This window comes from Macrobrachium nipponense, chromosome 31 (genome assembly GCF_015104395.2).
Source record: "Macrobrachium nipponense isolate FS-2020 chromosome 31, ASM1510439v2, whole genome shotgun sequence".
NCBI lineage: Eukaryota > Metazoa > Arthropoda > Malacostraca > Decapoda > Palaemonidae > Macrobrachium > Macrobrachium nipponense.
In genome coordinates, this window is record NC_061093.1 from 19,726,817 (window position 1) to 19,751,816 (window position 25,000).

A 25,000-nucleotide genomic window follows, 5' to 3' on the forward strand; every position below is an offset into this window, starting at 1 on the left:
TGTCATTCCTTTCAGTATTTTGAATGTGTCTATTAGTTGTCGTCCCAATCGTCGTGTTTCGAAGCCATACATGTTCAGGCTCTCTAGTCGCCTTTGGAACCTATTTGCCTGATGGATGGAATTAACTTTGTGGCTCTTGCTTGTACCCCTTCTAATCTATTTATGTCTTTTTTTAGTGTTGGTGACTAAAAAAAACTGTACTGCATATTCAAGATGAGGTCTAACTATTGATGTGTAGAGCTGTAGCACCGTTTCCTTGTTTTTCTATTTGAACTGCCTCTTAAATGTAACCCACTAGTTTCTATGCCTTCTTTTCGGCTTTTATGCTCTGTTTTGTGGATTTAAAGTCCTTGGTAATAATGACTCCAAGGTCCTCTTCTTGTTCTACACTACTTATGTCATTTCTAAGCAGTATGTAGTTGACATAAGGGTTGCTTTTTCCTATTTGTAACACTTTACACTTATCCAAGTTAAAAGACATTTGCCATCTTTTTGATTACTCTCCTATTTTCTTTAGATCATTCAAACTTTCCATTGTATCTGAGTCTACTGCATTTACACCTAGAAAGAGAATAATTGCACAACCAGGGGCATGGAGGAATACCTCGACTAAAGAGAGAGAGAGAGAGAGAGAGAGAGAGAGAGAGAGAGAGAGAGAGAGCGAGAGAGAGAAGAGAGAGAATAATTCCAAAACCAGCGGCATGGAGGATTACCTCGACAAGAGAGAGAGAGAGAGAGAGAGAGAGAGAGAGAGAGAGAGAGAGAGAATCAACCTTGAACATTTCATTGTGTAATCCATGAACAATACAAGCTTCTAAAAGGTTGTTCAATCTCTTCTTAACATATTTAAAATAAAACAATCTTTGCACAGAGGTTTTTAACAAAACTAAAAAAATATTCTCGTAACATCAATATGTAACAAAGGGAAGATATAAAACATACTAAAGCCCTCGTTATAACAAAAGAGATACAAATAGTGATCTCTCTAAGCTGATGAATTTTCACAATGAAAAAGCTTTAATTTCTTTGACTATCGACCTGAAAGAACATCAATTAATAGCGGAATCCCCAACCCCAAGGATAAACATAATAAATCATGTTACAATAACATAATCACAAATCAAGATAACCTTTAATCTAGAAAAACAAAGACAACCAAATATATCGTCATCTGTAGAACCTCGTTTTCATAACAAAACGATCAACATTCAAAGACTGACTTTAATACACGAAAGAGAAGCTAAATACAAAGAGACTTTTCGAAGCCTTGGACAGAAATAACGAGGAAACAAAAGATCTCGGAACCCTTAAAATAATAATAATAAGAGTCAGAGCGCACTACAACCCATCGTTAATCTGTGGCCCTCAAGGAACTTGAAAGAAAAATAAATTGAAAAAGTTAATTTGATTCTGCAGCTTCCGGCACAATATGAAATCGCGCTCTGATAAATAAACAAAAGCACGAATAATGGCAACTCTTCCTCATCTTGCGCCTTCTTGGCATCAATGGAAAAGTTTCATCTCTCTCTCTCTCTCTCTCTCTCTCTGATCTCATTACCTTGAGTGAATTCAATACCTGCCGCAGCTGCTGCCGCCGCCTGAATCTGTGTGTGTGTGTGTGTGTGTGTGTGTGTGTGTGTGTGTGTGTGTGTGTGTCCCTTTGAAGGTGGAACAAAAGGTCCTTCTCCTGTCAGTTCTTCATTACCGGTTAATTAGGTTAAACCTGCTTTGTAATATGTCAATTACGATGACAAAAGCCGGCCATTTCTCATCGTGACAACTGAATTTACCGACGTCTTTTTCATTGTGTGTAATGGCTAAAAGCGGAGATTTGAAAAAGGCCTTTTTAAATCTCCGCTGTTCTCTCTCTCTCTCTCTCTCTCTCTCTCTCTCTCTCTCTCTCTCTCTTCCACACAAAAACCCACACAAACATACTCGTGTGTGTGTGTGTATACATACATATATATATATATATATATATATATATATATATATATATATATATATATATATATATATATACATACATACTATATAGTATATATCTGCAGATACTTCTGACGCCTTACGTTCTAATTCATTCCCCTTTTCCCCGCACCAATCCTAATTCTTTACTAATAGTTTCTCTCTCTCTCTCTCTCTCCTCTCTCTCTCTCTCTCTCTCTCTCTCTCTCCTTGCGATCATGACCATCATCATTTTCTAATAACGGAGTGTATTACACTTCGATTTGTCGGTCCCCTCATTTTCCCCAATGTTTCCCCTTGTAATCTACAGAGGAGTGCGTGTCTCTCTCTCTCTTTCTCTCCCCTCGGTGTATGTCATCTCCTCGACCCCTCATCACTTCATCTCCACTCATCATTTCATTTATCACCCTCCCCCTTGCCCCCTCCCTTTCCTCTGTCTCTCCTCCTCTTCTCCTGCCCTTCATCATCAGGATCTACTTGGAGCACCCCCAAAACTGCCCTTTCAATGAAGAATTAAATCAGAATTTCCAATGGTTTCAATTGAAGCTGGTCTAAATGCTCCTGCCGAGGAGGAGGAGGAGGAGGAGGGGGGAGGGGAGGAGGGAGGAGGGGAGGAGGAGGAGGAGGAGGAGGAGGAGGAGGAGGATTCCGGACGGGAGAGGTTGTGGAGCCCAGCAGAGGATCATCTAGTCTGGAGCTTTGGCTCTCTCTCTATGGGATGGTAATGTCTGTGAAGAGCAAAGCTTTCCTCTGGAATAACTAGCCATTACTGGAAACGACTTCCAGGAGAAGATATTATACAAGTGCTACCTAAATACATCACACTTTTCTTCTCTTTTCATAATCCAATAATTAGATTTTTTATTAACATTACTTATGACAAAAATGTCATAATTTACCATTCTTGACACTTAACCCATCATTCTGTTTCTTACAGTAGTCTGTCTTCAAATATTCTTTTCCCTGCCAAGCTAATCTAACCTTCTTCCATTATTTCCTCGTATTCTTTCATTCCTTTTTATATATCTCTCTCTCTATCTTGAGCTCTCTATTTCCTTTCTCTTTCAAGACTTTCTCGTTAAATGCAATCTATATTTTTTACTGTTATAATCTCTCTCTCTCTCTCTCTCTCTCTCTCTCTCTCTCTCTCTCTAACGATACTAATTGATTTAATCGAAGGGCCCCCTCGTAAGTCCTTTGTGAGAGACCTTTCTTCAAGCTGCCACACGGAAAGCGGTAATTATGATCTTAAACTGCTTCTGTTTACAATAAATGGATCCCTTTTTGTCTAAATGAATCTTTTTTGTTTTTCGAACTGAACATTTGTCGTAAAGACCCTAATGAGGAATCTGTTTCCCTGTGTTGATCAGAGCTAAGACATAAAATAAGAAAAAAAAACAAATAAATATAATGAAATAGGTCTAGACGAATTCCTTTCAAAATTACACAGAACTTCCATATGCTGTAATTTGACAATTTCTTCTTAGCTTTCCCTGGTTTTTATAAACCGGTCATTCGCACGACAAATCGAACTCAACATTTTGCGCTGTTAGTAAAACTGTCAGGTACCAAGGCATCAAGAAAACAAAGAGACAAAATCCATAAAATTAAAATAGCACTTAGGCTGACAGAAACACATTCGTGAACTTGTTTGCTGCCGTCCCTTCGAAGGTAAATTATCACCTATGCTAACCTACCGAGTTAAGATTGATTCTAATGTAATGATGAATAATGTCAGCATTGGTTGAACCTAACCGGTACCGGATACTTTATAAAAACTTATCTTCTTCCAAAACGTTCATCACCCATAATCACACCTCAAGGAAAATTTCTATAGGTATCTATTAAAACGTGCAATGTATTAGATCGAATTTATATAGATATCTATTTAAACGTGTTATATATTAGATCAAATTTATATGTAGTAATCTATTAAAACGTGATATGTATTAGTTCAAATTTATACAGTAATCTATTAAAACATGCTATATATTTATGAGATCAAATTTATATATAGTAATCTATTAAAACGTGATAAGTATTAGATCAAACTTATAAAGTAATCTATTATTTACGAAATATGTCTTATATAAAATTTATATAGATATCTATTAACACGCGCTCAAATTTATATAAATATCGCTAAAATTTATATGAATATCTATTAACACGTACTCGAATTTATACATTTATCTATTAAAACGTGGCATGTATTAGATCAAATATATATAGGCAACTATTAAAACGTGCTATGTAAAATCAAATTTATATAGGAATCTTATTAAAGCGTGCTATGCATTCGATCAAATCTATATAGTAATCTATCAAAACATGATAAGTATTAGATCGAAATTAAATTTATATAGTTATCTATTAACACGTGCTATATATTGATCAAATTTATATTTTTAACTAATAAAAGGTACTATGTATCAGATAAAATTTATACAGTAATCTATACAAAAAGCGTATTATGCGCTAAATCAAATTTATATAGGAATCTATATAAATACTATGTATCAAATTTATATAGGAAATTATTAAAAGATGCAATATATATTACTATGTATAAGATCAAATATATGTAAGAATCTATTAAAACGTGCTATGTATTAGATCAATTTTATATAGGAATCTGTTAAAACGTGTTATGTATTAGATCAACTTTATATAGGAATCTGTTGAAACGAGTTATATATTAGATCAATTTTATATACGAATCTATTATAACGTGTTATGCATTAGATCAAGCGTACATAGTACCTTATTAAAACGTGCAAACGAATCAGACGTACCTACTAATAATATTATTTGCAAATAATGTAATCAGTTTCCTTTTCAAGACCCAAATACGCTAAGAAAAGGCTCGATGGGCGGAGTACGCTAAATCGCCCATTCGTGCGTGACGAGACCGCTGCGTATCATCAGCGTAACTGTTTAGCGTCGCCATTCACAAACGCTGTGGACTTTTTTTTTTTTTTTTTTTTTTTTCCCCTTGAGCGTCTCCTTCCCTAATGAATGGCCGCATATGGTCACGGCTCCCTGGGTGGTAAGGGGAGATCCTCGCCCCCCCCCCCCCTCCACAACACCTTATTTTGGCAACGATGACGTAATGAACTTGAAGAAGAGTTTCGAGAGAGAGAGAGAGAGAGAGAAAGAATCATTCTTTACGACAGAAAAGTTGTCAATATGTAAAATTTACTTTGTGGTTTTTCATTACATTTCTTTCGAGAGAGAGAGAGAGAGAGAGAGAGAGAGAGAGAGAGAGAGAGAGAGAGAGAGAGAGAGACCCTTGAACTCAGGAGGGAGCTATAAGGATCCCGATGTAACAGGTTGAACAAGGATGAACTGGGGATGAACAAGCCTTTTGTGGGGGCCATCTGCTCTACGTTAGGGGACACCCGCTGAGAGAGAGAGAGAGAGAGAGAGAGAGAGAGAGAGAGAGAGACTGTAAGCTTAATATCGGAACTGAAAATAGTTCTTTTCGAATAGGTATTTAAACTTTATGTAATGTTCGGTGCTTTTAACGATGGGGAAACACTGCAGTATTCGCAGTTATATTTGTGTGTGTGTATAGAGAGAGAGAGAGAGAGAGAGAGAGAGAGAGAGAGAGAGAGAGAGAGAGTGCTATTCAAAAATTGTTTAAAGGGCATTTCTCTCTCTCTCTCTCTCTCTCTCTCTCTCTCTCTCTTCTCTCTCTCATGTAGTATACCTATATATATAGGATAGATAGATAGACTGACAGAGGTATAGATATATATAAAGATATAAACATGTACACACAGATACATATATATATATATATATTATAATATATATATATTATATATATATATATATATATATATATTATATATATAATCATAACATATATTGACATGTAAATACCAAACATATCCATACGGCAACTCCGCAAACGCATATAAATGATCAGCAGCATTTACAAAAATCAAATAGAATCGGAACTCAAAGAGCGCTTCTATGTAAAAGCCTAACAAAAAATAGATAATAAATGTGAAGGAAAAATACGTAACGAAATCTAATGAAAAACAGCACGGCTAATCTATTCTGGGAACACAAGTCTTTGATAAGAATAAAGACAAATCTTTACTGAGTCCAGTTTTAGATTTTGACGAAGGACAAAACACTAAGAATAAAATCCCAAAAATGTCTTTGAAAGAAGGATGTGGCATAATGCCCAATAAACCGTACATGAACAAAAAATCTTTATGTCATATGGTTTACAATATGATTTATGTGACAGCAGAATCGAACCCATTCTGTGGAATTTCATGAATATTAAGTGCCATAATTAAAACATGCATGTCACAAAGAGACGTAAAATTGTATATTAAACGCAACGGGCAGCTCCCAGCCTTCATGGCATAGTTCAAAAAAGGTTGTAAGCAATTCATTTCATATAAAAAAAATTGACCAGAATCGACGAGTTAATACCCGTATAAAAATATTGCAATCTGCAACATTCATAAAAGGCAATTTTCATATCTATTCAAAATCAAAACAGCTCCCCCCTTTTTTTATTGTCCCTGAACCGAAAATGCTGCAATGGGGTTAAATCAAAATAAATCCCAAAATAAAACACTTTTGAATGACCGAGTTAATCAAAAAGTGACCTCGTCAAAAATACAAATTCATCAGATTACTTCGGGATTAACTTATTATATCTCAACCTTCTGATAACATTTCTATTAATATTAGAGGGCCAGCTGATTGAAAATAAATCACTGAAAGTCCTAATATGAGAGACTCTTTCTGTCATTCGTGTATATATATATATATATATATATATATTATAGATATATATATATATATATATATTATACTATATATACACACACACACACAACACACCACACAAACATATATATATATATATATATATAATATATTTTTATTTAAAATTAAAATAATTACTATATATACATTTTACATATATACATACACATATACATGTATATATATATATATATATATATATATATATATATATATATATATATATATATATATATATATATGGTAGGTGTGTAGGAACCCAGAAATCAGGACGCACAGTGTAAGCACCATATAACTAATCAGCTACCACTCTATCAACTAAAAACAAATTCCCCTTAAGTTAACATATATATGAAAATATATTATATTATGTATATCGTGTAGGTTGCTGCGCTTCTGCGAATTAATACAGTAAAACTGCTAATTTTTGTTGCTACCAATTTATTATTCCTTTTTATAATAATCAATTAATGTTACATTTTTTTCTCTAGGTAATACTTTCTCTGATGGAAAAACAAACTTCAAATAATATATATATTCTCTCTCTCTCTCTCTCTCTCTCTCTCTCTCTCTCTCTCTCTCTCTCTCTCTCTCTCTCTGTGCTACATCATACCATAAATTTTCCCATTTTTTTAATTCACCGAGTCACCAGAGTAAAATTGATGATCTAGCTATCGAATGCGGACACCTTCGTGAGTTCAACCGAACGAATTTTACCAGTGATGAAATCAGTTGCTGTAAACGACCTGCATCAAGGAAGTGTTTTACTTCCTATTTTTCATCCGTAAAATCGTACAGAAAAATGGTGCCTAAAAATATTAATTATATACATTCATACATTTATATAAAAGTAAATATAATAGGTATGCATATGTATTATATATATGCATATACATACATTATATGAGTCTGGTGACATCACCGTGATTCATATATACGCATTACGCTACAAATGTCCTTTTAATATCTAATTCGCTCTACCTCAGAATAATATTATTTTCATATATATGTTACTGAAGGGGAATTTTTAGTTGATAATAATTTCGTCTGCTATCCCGGGCGCGAAACCTAGGAACCCAGAAATCAGGACGTACAGTGAAGCGCCTATAACTACTCAGCTACCACTATCAACTAAAAATTCCCCTTAAGTTAACATATATCTGAAAATATATTAATTCTGAGGTAGAGCGAATTAGATATTAAGGATACTTGTAGCTTAATGCGTGTATATGTATATATAGATATATATATAATATATATATATATATATATATATATATATATATACATATATATATATTAGTACAGTATATAATCCTGAATTCTCTTAATTTATTCCCGTCTTTGGTACTAAACTCCGTCCAACTTAAGTAGACGAATCTCCTCTACGACACGCTCAGTAATTATCCTGAACATCTACTTAAAAAAAAGACCATCAATTCAGCAGTTCCTTGGGTGGCGGAGCTAAGGAGAACGCGCGGGAGATTATAGAGTTATTATCTGGCATGATTTCGCGAAATAAAAAGTTTCTTGGGTGTATTAGCCTCTGCCATGACAGAGTTATAGCCCAAGACGGATAAGTCGTCACACGAGTCACGGCGTCGTCGTAGTCGTCGTCTAGCAGTTGGCTTCTTTATGGCGATGAAGTGGCGCTACTCTGGCCAATATCTGGTGGATTCCTGCTGCCATTTCGTCACGGGTTTCACGCATCAGTTTTACGCCAGGGCTTAGTTTATTTATCTAGTTTTTTCTTAAAGATTTTCTTTTAAAACTGCTATAAATGATGTAGTTACAATCTGAGTACATATTATTATTATTATTATTTTATTATTATTATTATTATTATTATTATTATTATTATTATTATTATTATCACGACTGCTTTCAATACTATCATTTTATTATTCAGAAGTTGAACCTTATTCACATGGAACAAACCCAGAAAAGGGGCCACCGACTTGAAATGCAAACTTCCAAAGAATAGAAAGAAGTAAGGGGAGGTAAAGTGAAATACGGAAAGAAGATATCTCGCTTATTAAAAATAAATAAAAAAAAAACACATTAAAATTTAATTTAAAAAAAATAAAAACATAACTAAATTATTAATATCCAAGGAGAACTGTGTTGAGGTAGTAATGCATTGCATCTTCGCGTGAACGTTGGAAGCTGCAAGGCACGACATCCTTAGGAAGACTGTTATTATGGTCATTATGACTGAATTCATCAACGGCGTCATTGGGACAACTGTTACCGCACTTATCATCAATGACATTCTGCCATAACTAGTATATGACCGTCTTAACTATCATTCCATTAGGTCATGACTATTGTCATCAAATAGAAGTCGTCTGCAGAAAGGGAAAACAGGGACTAGAAAACATGAAATTAATTCACTTATCTATGTAAGAATGAAACGAATGAAAAGGCACAATGAGAGTGATATTCATTAGCCTCTCTCGCATAAGTGCAAACCCCACTAAGCAGTAATGGTGCTCGAGCCTTGAACCTTATGCAATTTTTCTGTTCCATCTCAAAAGGCAAAAAAGGGCTGAAAATACATCTGATTAATGAAAAATCGCAAGAGAAGACAAAAGCAAAATAATATACCACCGACTGAACCGAAGTTTGAAATCAATACATACACACTGAAATAAATTTTAGAAAAATATAACGAAATAAAAGTAAACGGAAAGACCTTCTTGTCTCACTCACCGAAGACTTTCAATACAGCAGGATCCGACGTCCTAGTCCCAGCTACATTCTCCGCTACACAGGTGTAGTTCGCCGAGTCTTCCGTCCGGGCAGTTAGGATTAACAGAGAACCTTCTGATGATATCCTGTACAAGGAAAAGGGGAAAATATTACTAATTGCTCTAGAAAGTTAGATGTTTGTACACACACACATACATACCATACATACATACTACATACATACATACTACATACATACATACAATTTAGCACTGTGAAACGTTGCCTAAAATGGTTTATTTGTAATATTTGATATTTTGACGGTGACCAGAGGGGGGGGGGGGGGGCCCCGGGGGGGGGGGACTATGTCAGGGTATTATTACGAGAATATTGTAAGATTGGTTGGTACCTTCAGATTGGAAGGTTAATTGTTCCTGCGTTCTAAACCAGTTACGGGATATCGTACATCATTGTAAAGGTACATACAGACTACCAAGTACGTTTATATATATATATATATATATTATATATATATATATAATATATATCTATATCTGTTATGTATGCATGTTTGTATATAACTTTTAAATTACGTTCGAGCCCATGACTAGTTTAAAACGTGAGATACATTAACCTCCCAATATATATATATATATATATATATGTGTGTGTGTGTGTGTATCTATTATGTATGTTTGTATATAAAATCAAAGACTTTTCAATTACATTCGAGCCCGTGACTAGTTTAAAATGTGAGATCCATTAACCTCCCAATTTATATATATATATATATATATATATATATATATATATATATATATATATATATATATGTATGTATGTATATATATAATATATAATTACATATAATTGGAAGGTTAATGGATCTCACGTTTTAAACCAATCATGGGTTATCGAACGTAATAGTTACATACATACATACAAAACACACACACACACACACACACACACACACACACACATATATATATATATATATATATGTATATTATATATACACACGTATATATGTATGTATATACAATGATATACGATAACTCGTAACTGGTTTAGAATGTAGGAACAATTTTTATGCTCTAAATAATTCCCTGATAGAGTCGGGGCTCTGGTCACCGTCGAAATATCAAATATTACAAATAGACCATTACGCCAACATTTCACATTACTAAATAAAAAAAAATCTTTGCCAAAACTTACTTTCGAGTATTCGTATAATTCCTTTATTATAACCCATCAGTGTCTAAACAAATGAAGGGAAATTAAAATGCACTTCAGAACTTATTCACCTTCAAATACAGCTTCATCTCAAAATAATAACTCTCTCTCTCTCTCTCTCTCTCTCTCTCTCTCTCTCTCTCTCTCTCTCGTCTCTCTCTCTCTCTCTCCACGCAACTTCCGAAATGAATTTTCATTCGACCTATTACGTCTTTTTTTCTTCTCATAGCTTTCTCTCTCTCTTTCCACTCAGCTTGGATAATGAATATTTTACCTGTTCGAATGCGTCTTTTCCGTTCCCAAAAACGTCTCTCTCTCTCTCTCTCCTCTCTCTCTCTCTCTCTCTCTCTCTCTCCAACTTGCGTAATGAATTTTCACTTGACCTATTAAGTCTTTTTTTTTTCTTCCCATAATTAACTCTCTCTCTCTCTCTCTCTCTCTCTCTCAACTATGCATACGGAAACTTCCAAACTGACCTGAAGGTCGGGTGCTTGGTCAGGTCAATGGGATTGCCGTCCTTGAGCCACCTGGTCTCCGGCTGAGGTCGACCTTCAGGCGAGAGACACCTCAGCTCCACCTCCTGCTCCAGAGCCACCGACTGGGAATACGGGGGCTCCTCGAAGTATCCCCGAATAACTGAAAGGACAAAGAGATAAAGATGATTAAAATCATGTGTAGATAATACAGTAGATGAATTACTGTTCAAATGTGAACTAATGCTACAATAAATAGGAATGGAATACAAAATTCAGGTCAAAGGCCAAGCCGGGACCTGTGAGGTTGACATTCAGCGCTGAAACGGAAATTAAGACTTAAATGGTTCTAAAGGAGTAAAAGGTGAAAACCTCAAAGCAGCTCCACTATGAATCAATTGTTAGAGAGGGTGGAAGGTAAGATGGAACAAAGAGAATGTGAAAGAAGGTAAAGCCAAAGAAACGGAAGGGGTCGCAGCTAGGGGACGAAGGGAAGCTGCAAAAACCCTTCAGTAATGCCTACATTGCACCTTGTGATGGGACTATTATAAACATAGTGGTAATTGCAGTAGAAATAGTAGTAAAAATCATGGGCAATATTTTGCTGCAAAAGCTATCGTACTGTATTAAATTAAAGGACTTGAAATACTATGGAAATGCCATTACACTTGTCACTAACATTAACTGTCGTACAAACAAACAAACGATCTAATTTTTATTATTATTATTATTATTATTATTATTATTATTATTATTATTATCAATAACTCCTTATGTCTCCACAAAAGAAAAGATCTTCGTTATAAAAATCGCATTAAAACTGAAAATACAATAATAAACTGAAATCTAATAAAAAAAATTCTTAACCAAATATTCTTTCTTATGGAATTATACCGACTTCTATTTACTTCTGATCGTATTTATAAATACCTCAAATACTAATCATATATATGTGTAATAATTGGGAACATTAATTAAAATATGAAAAATTCCAATAACAAAAACAAATTTATATCTAAAATGCATTGCACGTTACATTTCATTAGCAAATGTGACAGACAAACTTCTATAAATAAAAAATGGTTATATATATATATATATATATATATATATATATATATATATATATATATATATATATATATGACAGCCAACGAGAGTAGATTTAACTATTTCTTTTCGTTCAGGTGATTTTACAGGGAGAGAGAGAGAGAGAGAGAGAGAGAGAGAGAGAGAGAGAGAGAGAGAGAGAGAGAGAGAGAGAGAGGGGATTGAAAAAAAAAGACAAACAAAACGAAAACAGTTTCTTTGACCTCTCGTTTGCGTAGCAGAGACCGATTAAACCCACGATAAATGAAATAGCAAGTCTATCCGTCCGACGCACAAACAACAAATAACAAACAAAAACAACATCCTAAAAAGACGCAGTGGACGCAAAAGCAAGCAAATAAAAAGCAAACAAATACAGAGGTTTATATATATAAAAAAACGCACCATTGAAGAAGCACCTTTGAAAATACTGCATCAATAATATCGCCCTGTTTGGATGCTGGGGGTGAATAGAATACCAATATTTGGGACGAATATTTCGGACAAATATTTATGTATTTTGGTAAAATCAATGTGATGGACGACGTAGATTTCCAAGAGCATTGACATGTGAACCAGACATAACCTTTACAGATATAATTGGAGTATTATTGTGTTATCCTTGCGTAATGTCTAATAAATGTATTAAGGTCAGTTATTAAGCTTAGTTATTACAGCTTTCATCAATAGGGAATGTTCGTTTCTCCCCAGGCGGTCCCCCCCCCTTTTTTTTTACAAGCTAAAACAAAATTTGATATGGGAGTTCACAGACCTTATCAGATAATAGTAATAATAATAGTAGATGAGAAAGAAAGATTAAAAATTTGTAAGTATAGAGACCTGAAAAGAGAAATAAGAAGGGCATGGGGTATATATGCCACTGGAAATTGTACCCACAAACATAGGAACACTAAGGACGATCCCAAGATCCCAGAAATGTAACCTGGAAAAATTAGATGCCTAAGTAACTCCAGGACTCATGCAGAAGAGTGAGCTACTAGAAACAGCGTACATACTGCGAAGCGTGATGGACTTCTAAGGAGGCAATCCCACACAATAAAAATCACCCAGTCGAATACGATGACTTTGATTTAAAAAAAAAAAAAAAAAGAATAATAATAATGAGAATTAAAAGCCATAGTAGTGTTAAAAGATACTTATGCACAATTCTTATTTTTAACTCAGTGCATAGGTATTTGTAACACTATTGTGGCGTTAAATTCTCGATATTATGGCCTCGTTACAAGGGTTCCTTGGTTCAATAATAATAATAATAATAATAATAATAATAATAATAATAATAATAATAATAATAATAATAATAATAATACTCTCTTTTTACTTTATAGCCAGCATCTCTTGCTTTAGAAACACTTCAACGAAAACCACATTGGTATCGCAATAACCCATAATAGTATGAATATTTTTAAAAATTTTGATGTCAACCAAGGGTCTATGATTAACCAGCCCAACGAAAAAGGAGTTGGATAAAAATGGCCGATAATTGGTCATAATGTAGACACATCCGGGTTGCTATGTGATAAATCATTTGCATAAAGAACTGAACCTAATTTATAGAAACCTCTCTATATGGAACACTATTTATTAATCTTGATAAAACTGGATCATGCACCATTCGTATACAGAAAGGGTAAATAAATACGTTAGAGTCTTAATTCCTGGTATAACAGAAAGGACTGTATTGTGAAAATAGGCAATCAGTGCATGAAAGATAGACAATTTATATTGTAAGTAGCATCGTTGACACTTGATCTTAACAACAGATTGCCTGTGCTTCTTTCTGCGGGACACAAGTATGAGGATTACTCTGGATAAGAAGTTTGTATAGATGCAGATGCTTAGTGAGAAGACTTTCATGAAACCCCTGTTTTAATCATTCATTAAATAGCCCTACGTATCAGAAAGAAATCGCCCGACACTCATTGATTTCCAACCGCCTTTCCAGTATATTTCATCATTCATCTTCCCACAAGCTACAGCTTCCAGTCCACTGCTTTCGATTGAATGAATTTTTCCTTCAATCCCGCAACCTTATTTTTGCTCGCTACATTACTTGCGATTTTACCTGTTTCTTGCTCAAGCCACACTGGACGGATGTGCACACGGACGGGTAATAGTACGACTACCTCGAATAGAATCAAAGTACAAATCTGAATAAATACTTCCCAAAAGATAATGAGCGGATACATCTTTAATATTGATTTTGTATTTAAATTTAAAATTGATTTTGTATTTAATTGTTAATGTTGTGATGGCATATGTATGCCTGTGTCTACGATAAAAAATTACTCAAATTTATTCCTCACTTGATCTAATCCAGACAGCAAGACCGACTCCTCAAAAGCCTGTCTTGTATAGCAACTCAAAATACGTAACATTAAACTGCCCAATTATTGAAAAAGAGCGAATGACTACAGTGATATTAGAGATGTTACTTTCGGTCATCGCAAAACAACGTCTGTAAAAAATGGAGACAATGCCCTGTCATGAGACACAGAATCCTTCACAAAATTCCACTTCCCATGGGGAAGTCCTACCCTCCCCAACCCCCTCCCCTATTCTCTTTTCTCCCTCTTCATTCTTTTTCTCGTTTCCAACCGCGAGATTACCTAGGGTCATCTTTAGACGCACTCACACCTCCCCCCCCACACCCTTCCTCCTCACACCGATCTCCCCTCACCCACCGGCGTCTCAGACCTCAGGTTACCTTACCCAGTGGGTGACAACAAAGTATCACCCGTCAGGATCGAGTTACCTGTAGCCGCAGAACTAAACCGCACGACACCGCACTGACATGACCAAGACCACCTACTGAAAAAGGGCCTGGAGGAGGACCCTGCAAAAAAAAAAAAAAAAAAAAAAAAAAAAAAATTGGGGGGGAGGGGAGGGGGTGCTCATGTGGGCCGAATGGAGAGGGGGCGGATATCAATTGGGAAAACAGAGAAGAGAGACATGTGAAATTCCACATTTGCTAGAGGATTCTCACATGGGGACACAAATACTTATAATTTCGAGACATGACCCATTTAAGCACACATACTGTTTTCAATATAGATATAATACACAATTATATAAACACATATGCATACGCACACACTATACATATATGTATATATATATATATATATATATATATATATATATATATATATATATATATATATATAGAGAGAGAGAGAGAGAGAGAGAGAGAGAGAGAGAGAGAGAGAGAGAGAGAGAGAGAAATAACAATACACAATCACGGATTGAATAGAAATTTATATACATATAAATATAAATATATATACAACTTTATATGAAAATAGGCTTGTGTATATAGAACAATTCTAGTTCATTTGTAACTACTTTTAAGACGGGCAATGTTGGACATTGAGGTTATTGGATGTATATATATATATATTATATATATATATAATAATATATATATATATATATATATATATATAAATATATATATATATATACACAATAACCTCAATGTCCACATTGCCCGTCCTTAAAAGTAGTTACAAATGAAACTAGAATTGTTCTATATACACAAGCCTATTTTCATATAAAGTTGTAAGGTTTATGGCAGCAGTCCTAACGGTAATATTACCCGAATTTTCAGTTCCGAATCATAAAATTTTGTCTGAAATTTAGAACTAACTGTAATGCATCACATCAAATCCCTTATGGAAAGTTGTCCGTAAGTAATAATTTGATACTGGTTAGGAGCAGCCGAAGAAACGGTGGCACAGTTTTTGACTCGTTTTTTTTTTTATTGCTGGCTATTTTTCTTCAAGCTTGTTTGGAGGATTTATTAGAACTTAAAATTAAAGTCTACACAAAACAAAAGAAAAATTATGAACTTAAATATGTGCATTATTATATTGACCTCCACTTACATCTTAATACAGGATGTGTACAATATACAATCATTAGTTAACATGTACGTATTTACACTATTATGCAACGGTAAGTTATACATATACACGTGTAATGCTATACATATCGTGCAAGAGCCGAAATTCACACGAATTGAAACAAGACGAGAGAGAGAGAGAGAGAGAGAGAGAGAAGAGAGAGAGAGAGAGAGAGAGAGAGAGGCGGCGTACGGAAGAGTGGCTTTGTCTCGAACGTATCAGAAAAGCTTTTAGTGGACTGGGAAACTATAGAAGAGAGAAACAGCCATAAAACCGAAGGCTTCCTGGTCTGGGCCCTGGTGACCGTACGTCGATTGCAAGTAGCCGATGACGCAGATAGACCTACTAGTAGTCATCGTTCGCTTAAGCTACTGCAGATAGACCTAGTCATTGGTTGCTGCAGCAAACCCACCTAGACCTAGTCACCGCTCGCTTTATCAGATACAGATAGGCCTAGTCATTGTTGACTGTAGATAACAACTAATAGCCCTAGTCATCGCTCTCTGTAGCTGACGACGCAGATAGACCTAGTCATCGCAGACTCTAGCTGACCCAGATAGACCTAAGCTGACCGGAACGAAAAATGGAGGTTTCTAATAAAGCGTCTGTACTGGTGACCTGAAGGTTCGAGTGAAAGTGGAGGTGGAGAGAACTTTTTTTCTTTTCCTTTTTTCTCTCTCTTTACATTACACGCAACGTTGACTCCTGTTTCTGAATACAGGCGTCCGCCTCTTTCAGCTGTTTGGCAGCTGTCGTGCCTCGTCTTGGAGCGCTTTGTTTGCCTGTCACGAGGTCTGCTTTCCGCAAAATAGTCCCCGTCGCTAATGTATTTAAGTACTAATCGCCTTGCATAGTCTCTCTCTCTCTCTCTCTCTCTCTCTCTCTCAACTCACAAACTGTATGATCAGTGTTCGTACCGGACTAAGAAAGATATGGGGTATTCCTTAAAATTCAGTATTGTTATATTAACTTAAGCAGAGAGAGAGAGAGAGAGAGAGAGAGACCTGAGAGATGATGGAGAGAGAGAGCGAAGGGGGGGGGAGCAAAACAGCAAATGGAATGTTCATGTTCAGTAATCCTATCAAAACGGGGACTTCAAGAAACTAATATAGAGATATTCTCTCTCTCTATATATATATATATATATATATATATATATATATAATATATATATATAGATATATATATATATAATAGTATATGTATATACGTATATACACGCATTATTTTAAATAACATCAAAATTGCTTAAAGACGGTTACATTTGCCGAGAGATATTGAACCAGCGATCAAACCATAAACCGCGCAATGAGCTCGTAAATTTGCACAACTGACATTATTCTTCATCAAAACGATGAGAGAAGTTAGGCAAGGAATGGACAAACGAGGCAAGTTTCCACTGTTGCAGAATGAAAACGGCCTGTGAATGGCTTAAGTCAACGTCTTCTTTTGTACATCTAAAAAATACGTATATTCGAAATCTCCTTTACCTTTCGCCCAGCTTACATTCAGTTGACAGTTACTTGCAAGAAAATTAAAGCAATTGCGTTTGATTGCAGGGATTTTTTTCATTTGATCAGTATACGTTAATCTACCGTTGACGGAGGTCACTTTGGAGGTGAAATGGCTCTAGCCCAATGCCCTGTCCTACGGAGTTTCAAGGGTGACTTTTTAATATACTTTTTTGCTTTCTGTAAAATAAAGCTATTGTGACGGCTTTGTCCGTCAGTCCGCACTTTATACTGCCCGCCGTCAGACACTATATATATATATATATATACTGAGGTTAGAAGGCTACAATTGGTATGTAGTTCATCCACCCTTCAATCATCATCACACATACCAAATTGCAAGCCTGTAGCCTCAGTAGTTTTTTTTCTTTTTTATTTAAAGTTAAGGTTAGCAATAGATCGTACATCTGGCAATACTTTCTGAAGGTGTGGGACGCAACCTCACTCTACCGCATCTGGGAAGCATCTAAAGCCCAGGTACCATAACTACTGAAGCGCTTCCATTTCGTAGCTGATACCCGGTAACATATGTTATACAAAAAACTCGATTAAGTCTAAGAAACTCCGGTCCACACACACACACACACACACACATACACACACACATATATATATATATATATATATAAGTGTGTGTGTGTGTGTGTGTGTGTTGTGTGTGAGAGTGTGTGTGTTTTAGGAAACCATTTAAATTTGAAGTTGCAAGTCCAATACCTTAACTCATGAATATTCAAGACTCAAGGTGTCGATGGCGTCTAGCTTCGCTAGATGGCGCTGATAATATATGCGAAAAAACAGTTATCTGCCAAAGCTACCATAATTATTTCTCCGCAAAAATAAATTAATATCCAAAATCGAAACGATATACCAAGCACCGCGCACACGAAACTTTTCCTTGGGGTACTAATGACAAGAAGGAATTTTTAACATGGGGCAAAATCCGAACCTCGAACTCAATTATACAACAAAAGAGCTGGGAACACACGTGGTATAAAAACAGATGTAATTTTACGATGTTCCATAAAGTGGCCTTATTTTCCCCCGGCACAAAAGAAACAGGAGACCACCATCCTTGCAGCATTTTGCTTTCTTTTCCTTCCATCATCCTCTCCTTTGACTTTATGATCCCACGAGAGTCTTTGGAGGCTCTTAGCCATGCCGTACTTAAGAAAAGGGACAAAGGCCGGTTGGTCGAAGCTTTTATACCCAACAATAACTGGTTTATTTACCCTAACAATAACATTTATGCCCCTGGTCGCCATAAACCTCCAAACCATCATCACTACCGCCGGAGAAAAACCATGAGCCTACTTTCCCGGCAAGAGACCTGACTGGTAGTATTACTTTTCCCTGCCGATGGAACACATGGTCGTCTGGGGGGACAGTTATGCGTCTAGGCCTCACCGGGTCGTTCTGGCTTTGGCGAAGGAGGGCTAAATGGCTACATGGCTATTCCTGCTGACATAACCACTGTCATTACAGTTAATTTTTGTCTATTAGTTTAACTCTGTTCTTCTAACAACGCTCCCTAAAGGGCGCACTTAACGAGGTGGTACAAGAAGAGGGAATGATATGTTGCCGGTTTCTACCGATGGTGTTTCCGAAGACCGCAAAGACCTAATGTCAGGTCTCTCCGAAAGGTTGGACTATACAATTTCTATACCAGATGCCTATGATAATCCTAAAACTGTATCATTAAGTGTCAATTATCTTACGCAACATCGACTCAGAACAGCGAATGCAAACTTGTGTATTGTTACAAAAAATACTTTCACGAGACGTTCAATGGCCACAAACCGGTCTACATTTTATGTTTATCTCTAACACAAGAGGAAAACACATCAACATCTAATCTTCCCTATTCAAATCGGACTGTTTCATGACAGCTAAAATAACACGCACACTTTTTTTACCTTTCATTAGAGAAAATATAAAATATTTTACAATTTTAACAGTATTACATGCAGAATTTTATCAAAGTTAGACTTAAATTTACACTCACTCTTACACGTGTCATGCACATATTGCTTTTTCTATTACCATAACGTTATATTATATCCATGACGTCATTACCTAAAAGGTCCACTTTGCCTGAGACAAGCCAAAAGATGATAATCTAGAAAATTCCAGTGTAATTAAACCAAGTTAAACCGTTCATTTCTGCCAAGGCTCAATTCTTGACATGGGTGGTTATTTTCATTCCATAACGGGTAATTCTTTCTCGAATCAATCCCCTCCGGAGATGGCCTCCTCTGGAATAATCAAGTTTCAATTGAAACTGAACCCACACACGCTCTCTCTCTCTCTCTCTCTCTCTCTCTCTCTCAAGAAAAATGGAATAAGGTGCTTCTAGCAAACCCTTGCAGAGTTGTATTTCATATCATTACAGCTAAATCCTTTCTTGTATACGAGACACATAGCGATACAAACTCTATAAGACACCCCTCATAAAGAAATGTTTAAACACTCAACTGAGAAACACTATCTCTCCCCCCTCCCTGCCTACCAGCTGTACTAAGTTTCTCTCCCTTGCCTTCCAAGATATCTCATTCTATTCACTCCCGTCTCCAGAGCGGGTATATAAATATAGCGCCACCTAGTTCTATCTCTCCGCCATTAATCATACACATTCACCAGCTTATTTTCTGGTTGTCTTCATCGCCTTCCTGCGCCCTTATCAGCAGTCGCTTGCAGGGCTGGGCGCTAGATGTCTCTGCTGCCTCTACTTACCATTCATGCTCCTTTCCCCCCCGAGAAGTTTCAGATGCCGCGCGTTCACAGATATTAATAATCATTTGGAGAGCAAAATCAGAGGAATGCAAGGAGTAAATAAAATAACAATGTGCGTGGGAATAAATATTAAACATTATCTTCCGTTACTAAAGATTTTCCTTTGGAACGTATTTAGTAGTGTAAGGAAAGGAAGACAACAGTACTATGGCTCACGACAGATTAAGGTCTAACCACTGCTTTCAGCCTAATTGATCTTCCCATAGGAAACATTTCATATATATATACTATATATATATATATATATATATATATATATATATATATATATATATATATATATATATATATATATCTTACTCATGACGTCATATGTTTGTTTGGTTTCCTAGGGGCTCACCAAATTTGGAAAAAGGAAAGGATACGAGATAGTGAAAAATTGAAAATAAAATCCATCCACCGCAGCACTCACACGAACTTTTGTTCGTTCCCTGGGGACGCTTCTCTGAAGACAAGAAAGCGAAGAAGAAAAATATATCTGTATTGTGGAAAAGACAAAAATAAGAACTAAAAATAATAATAAAATGTAGTCATCCGACTCGACCATGTTCACGTCATCAGGCAAACCACTTGCATGCTTGTTTTATATTACGCTGACGTCAGCTAGGTTGCTTGTGCATGCCACTCAGGGGTGTTCGTCCCATCGACTGTGTTCATACGGTTGGCTGTGTCCTTCCTTGTAGCTTGCCTGGATAAGGGGAAGGAAACGTGTTTTATGACGGGGCAGTTCCGAGACTGTCTTGTTTTGTTCGCGCCGTGCTGGGCTTTCCCCCCGTGAGATTTCCTCCATAACGCGCTTGGAAATACTGCCAGCAGACGTTAAAAAAAGCTCTCCTCTCTCTCTCTCTCTCTCTCTCTCTCTCTCTCTCTCTCTCAAGCTTTTGTCTTGCAGGAGCTCAGCTCTTTTTCACTATATCTTTTGGCTTACCGGGAAAATACACGAAAATCTTCGGATTTATCGTAACAAACTTTTATATGACACCGAAGACATCAGGGATTCGAATTAAAAACTAAATACATGACTTTCATATTTCAAATTTTAGACTGACCGTGTTTACCTGATTTTATCAGACTGTAAGACACATGGAACAAAATTATTTTACCAACGCTTACAATATTATATATCTATGAAATGTGCTTTGAATTTTTATCTGAATTATTCAAACAAGAAATAAATAAACATCTTTCAAATCCAGAATTACTTTAAGCACATGACTTCAAGAACTTGCCAAATACACAAGGCTACCAAACAAGTTATTATTCCCTAAACTACGACCCACAAAGTAATGCGTAAAACAAAACACTCATTCGTAGCGAAGTGATGATAAACAAGCCCCGATGCGACCTCCAGCTTACTCAGAACACGTGCAAGATTTTCCCTTGGAGCGTAAACATTATATCCCTAACTTAACGTGAAGCGGTCTTCGTAATCAATACCCATAATTAGTAGTATTCATACTAAAACCAAGGCTCAAATAAAAAGGACGTAAATTAAACACGTTCATGTATTCTCAGTTATAAACAGAAACACATAATATTTGAACAGAAACGTAGCCTCTAAATTTAGTACATTAAATAAATTAAAACGTGCTAAAATAAATGAAAATTTCGCCCATTTTTTCACCAACGACAGTAAAAAAAAATGCTACATATTATTAGAAATAATTTTTCTGTACTATTGAACAAGTACATTATTTATTTTTTTACATTTCCATTCTAATATATAAATCATAAATGTCCTATCCTAAAATTCATGTACCTTTAACTCAACGCGAAACACTTTTTTTCAGACCTTTTTAGGCTCTTCCTTCCTTGGACCTTTCCTAACACCCCTCAAAAACAACAACAACAAAAACAAAGTAGTTTGTAGGCTTACTTCCGAATAAACAAAAATTCCTGATTTGTCGAAGTGCTTGTAAAAGTAATGATGTCGAGACGAATTTTCGTAGGAAGGTTAGTGAAAAATTTTAATATATATATATGTTATATATATTATATAATAATATATATTATATATAATATATATATATATATATCGAGCTACAAATGTCCTTTAATATCTAATTCTCTCTACCCCGGAATTAATAATATTTTATTTTCATATATGTTTAACCGAGGGGGAATTTATTAAAGCGATAATAGAATTGCCGGGCGACAGGCGCGAACCATAGACCTCTCAATTCCAGGACTGCAGTGAAGCTATGTCGCTTAATAAATTCCCTCTCGGTTAAACATATGAAAATATATTAATTCCGGGGTAGAACGAATTAGATATTAAAGGACATTTGTAGCTCGATATATGTATGAATCACGGTAATGTGATATCACACACACACACACACACATATATATAATATATATGTATATATATATATAATATATATATATATTATATGTATATATATATATATGTGTATAATATTAATGTTATTATATATATGTATATATTATAGTATATATAATTATAATGTATATATATATATATGTATATATTATATATATATATATATATAATATTTAATATTATATATATCATGCAGAGAACATTTTAAAAGTCGGTGGAAATTTAATCCAAACTTATTTTTCCGAGGCTTCTAGAGTAATGAAAAAATGCAAAATATTCATGATCAGTTTAGTTTTCGAAAAAATATCCCAGGGGTGTATCTTTTCCGTAAAATGTATCCTTTCTTTCTTATGGATGGCCTTAAAATAGGTAGAAAAATAAATCTTAAATCATGCTTGTGAACTAAAAAATCAACTTACATCTACATCATGAATAAGACTTACAAACTTGATGATGGAAACGGAAAAACTACTAGAAAATAACGGAGTTATGGTCTGTATAAATAAGTCATGAAAACACTAAGTTTTGGGATTTAGATTTGAACAGTAAATTCTGACAACACCTCTGTTTCACAGGTATCATTTCAGACCCAAAACACAGGAAACATCTGAATAAACAAAACTTTTAGTTGGCTCATAACACGACGAATAAATGACTTGGTTGTCGACGGAATGACGGCGAATACATCCACCGTGTTATTACATCACAAATTATAAGTCGCTGAAGTATTATGTAGATACTAAATTAGCTTTATGTTTGTTTTTACTGAATGATGAGCGCAGCAAAGCATAATTAAAAGCAGCTGTGTAAAAACACACCACTTGCAACGGTATGATCATGCATCGTCATCACACTCGTGTCGTGTTCGGGATGCAGATTTCTTGTTGATGATGATGATGATATGATGATGATTATTATTATTCTCAAGCTTTTACTGATAGACTATTATTAAATAAATGTTCAGAGGACGAATCCTATTTAAAAGGAACAAGCCCACGGGGGCCACTGACTTGAAATTCGAACTTCCAAATAATATGGTGTTCATTAGAAAAAGTAATACATAAAACGACGAAAAATGTAAGACAAAAATTATACGTAAGGTGACATATATCGGAAAAGCAACGGCCTACCATAACGATTTTTGTACCTTGCTAATAAGGTCACACAAATCCAATTAAATTATACCTGTTTGCAAAGAGGAGTTCCCGCAAGCACACATTTAATTACAACCTCTATACCTCAATCCCGAATGACCCTCGGGTAGATTTACATTATTACTGTACAATGTATTTCTTTTGTTTTTCGCTTCTGCCAAATTTTAATCATTTTGTTCATTCTTTACTAAGTATTTTTTTTTCTTCTTGCAAATTGTAATAAATTTGTTTATTATTTACAAAGTTTTCTTCTTCTAATTCTTCTTCTTCTTGAAAATTGTATTTATTTTGCTCGTTATTATTTTGTGTGCGCGCCCGCGCGCCTATTGCAAAATTGTAATAAATTGTTTCATTATTTACCATTTTTTTGGGGGGTGGGGCTTCTTGCAAAATTGTAATAATTTTGTTCATTATTTAACAAGTTTTCCTTCTTGCTTCTTGCAAAATTGTAATAATTTTGTTCATCATTTACCACGTGAAGAACCACTACATTTAAGTAAATTACAACCATCTTGCCTCATGCCCCAATGAGCAAAAACTCACCCCGTGTGTGTGTGTGTGTGTCATAATCATCATCATCAACCACCTATCTACGCTCGCAATCTCAATCTTCAATTCATTCAACTTCCGAAGGAGTAGACGAAGGAGGCCACGCCAGACCACTACTACTGGGTACATCTTTTTTGCTGTACATCTTCTTCCTCTTCCCGAAAAGTCACACACGGGGCTCAAGATTAATATCGACAGAGCAAACAGGTTCCCAGCTCTACACATACATCATTAGCAACTTCGTCAACCCTCGAGGAACGCAGTGAACAAAAAAAAAAAAAAAAAACAACAAACAAAAATAAACAAGGAAGGAGTTCAAAGGGTGTCTTTGCGGGCACAGCTTCTTCAATGTTGATTTTGAGTTTCTTCATGACGTCATTAATTGTACATTTTCTTGCGGTCTTGAAATTAAGAGTAATTTGTGTGTGGTGTGAGAGGGAGAGACGAGAGAGGAGAGAGAGAGAGAGAGAGAGAG

General features: G+C 35.4%; 1 protein-coding gene across 5 annotated transcripts in view; it reads right to left on the minus strand.

The window, feature by feature from the left end:
* The window catches only part of LOC135206674 (netrin receptor UNC5B-b-like), a 429,533-nt gene that overhangs the window by 22,579 nt on the left and 381,954 nt on the right, over nucleotides 1-25,000 (minus strand). For all 5 annotated transcript variants that reach the window (XM_064238058.1, XM_064238057.1, XM_064238059.1 and 2 more), the window contains 2 exons: nucleotides 11,166-11,325; nucleotides 9,475-9,599 (listed from right to left, as the gene is read on the minus strand). In XM_064238058.1, the coding sequence (XP_064094128.1) occupies nucleotides 9,475-9,599; nucleotides 11,166-11,325 (285 nt within the window). The remainder of the gene's footprint in view (nucleotides 1-9,474; nucleotides 9,600-11,165; nucleotides 11,326-25,000) is intronic.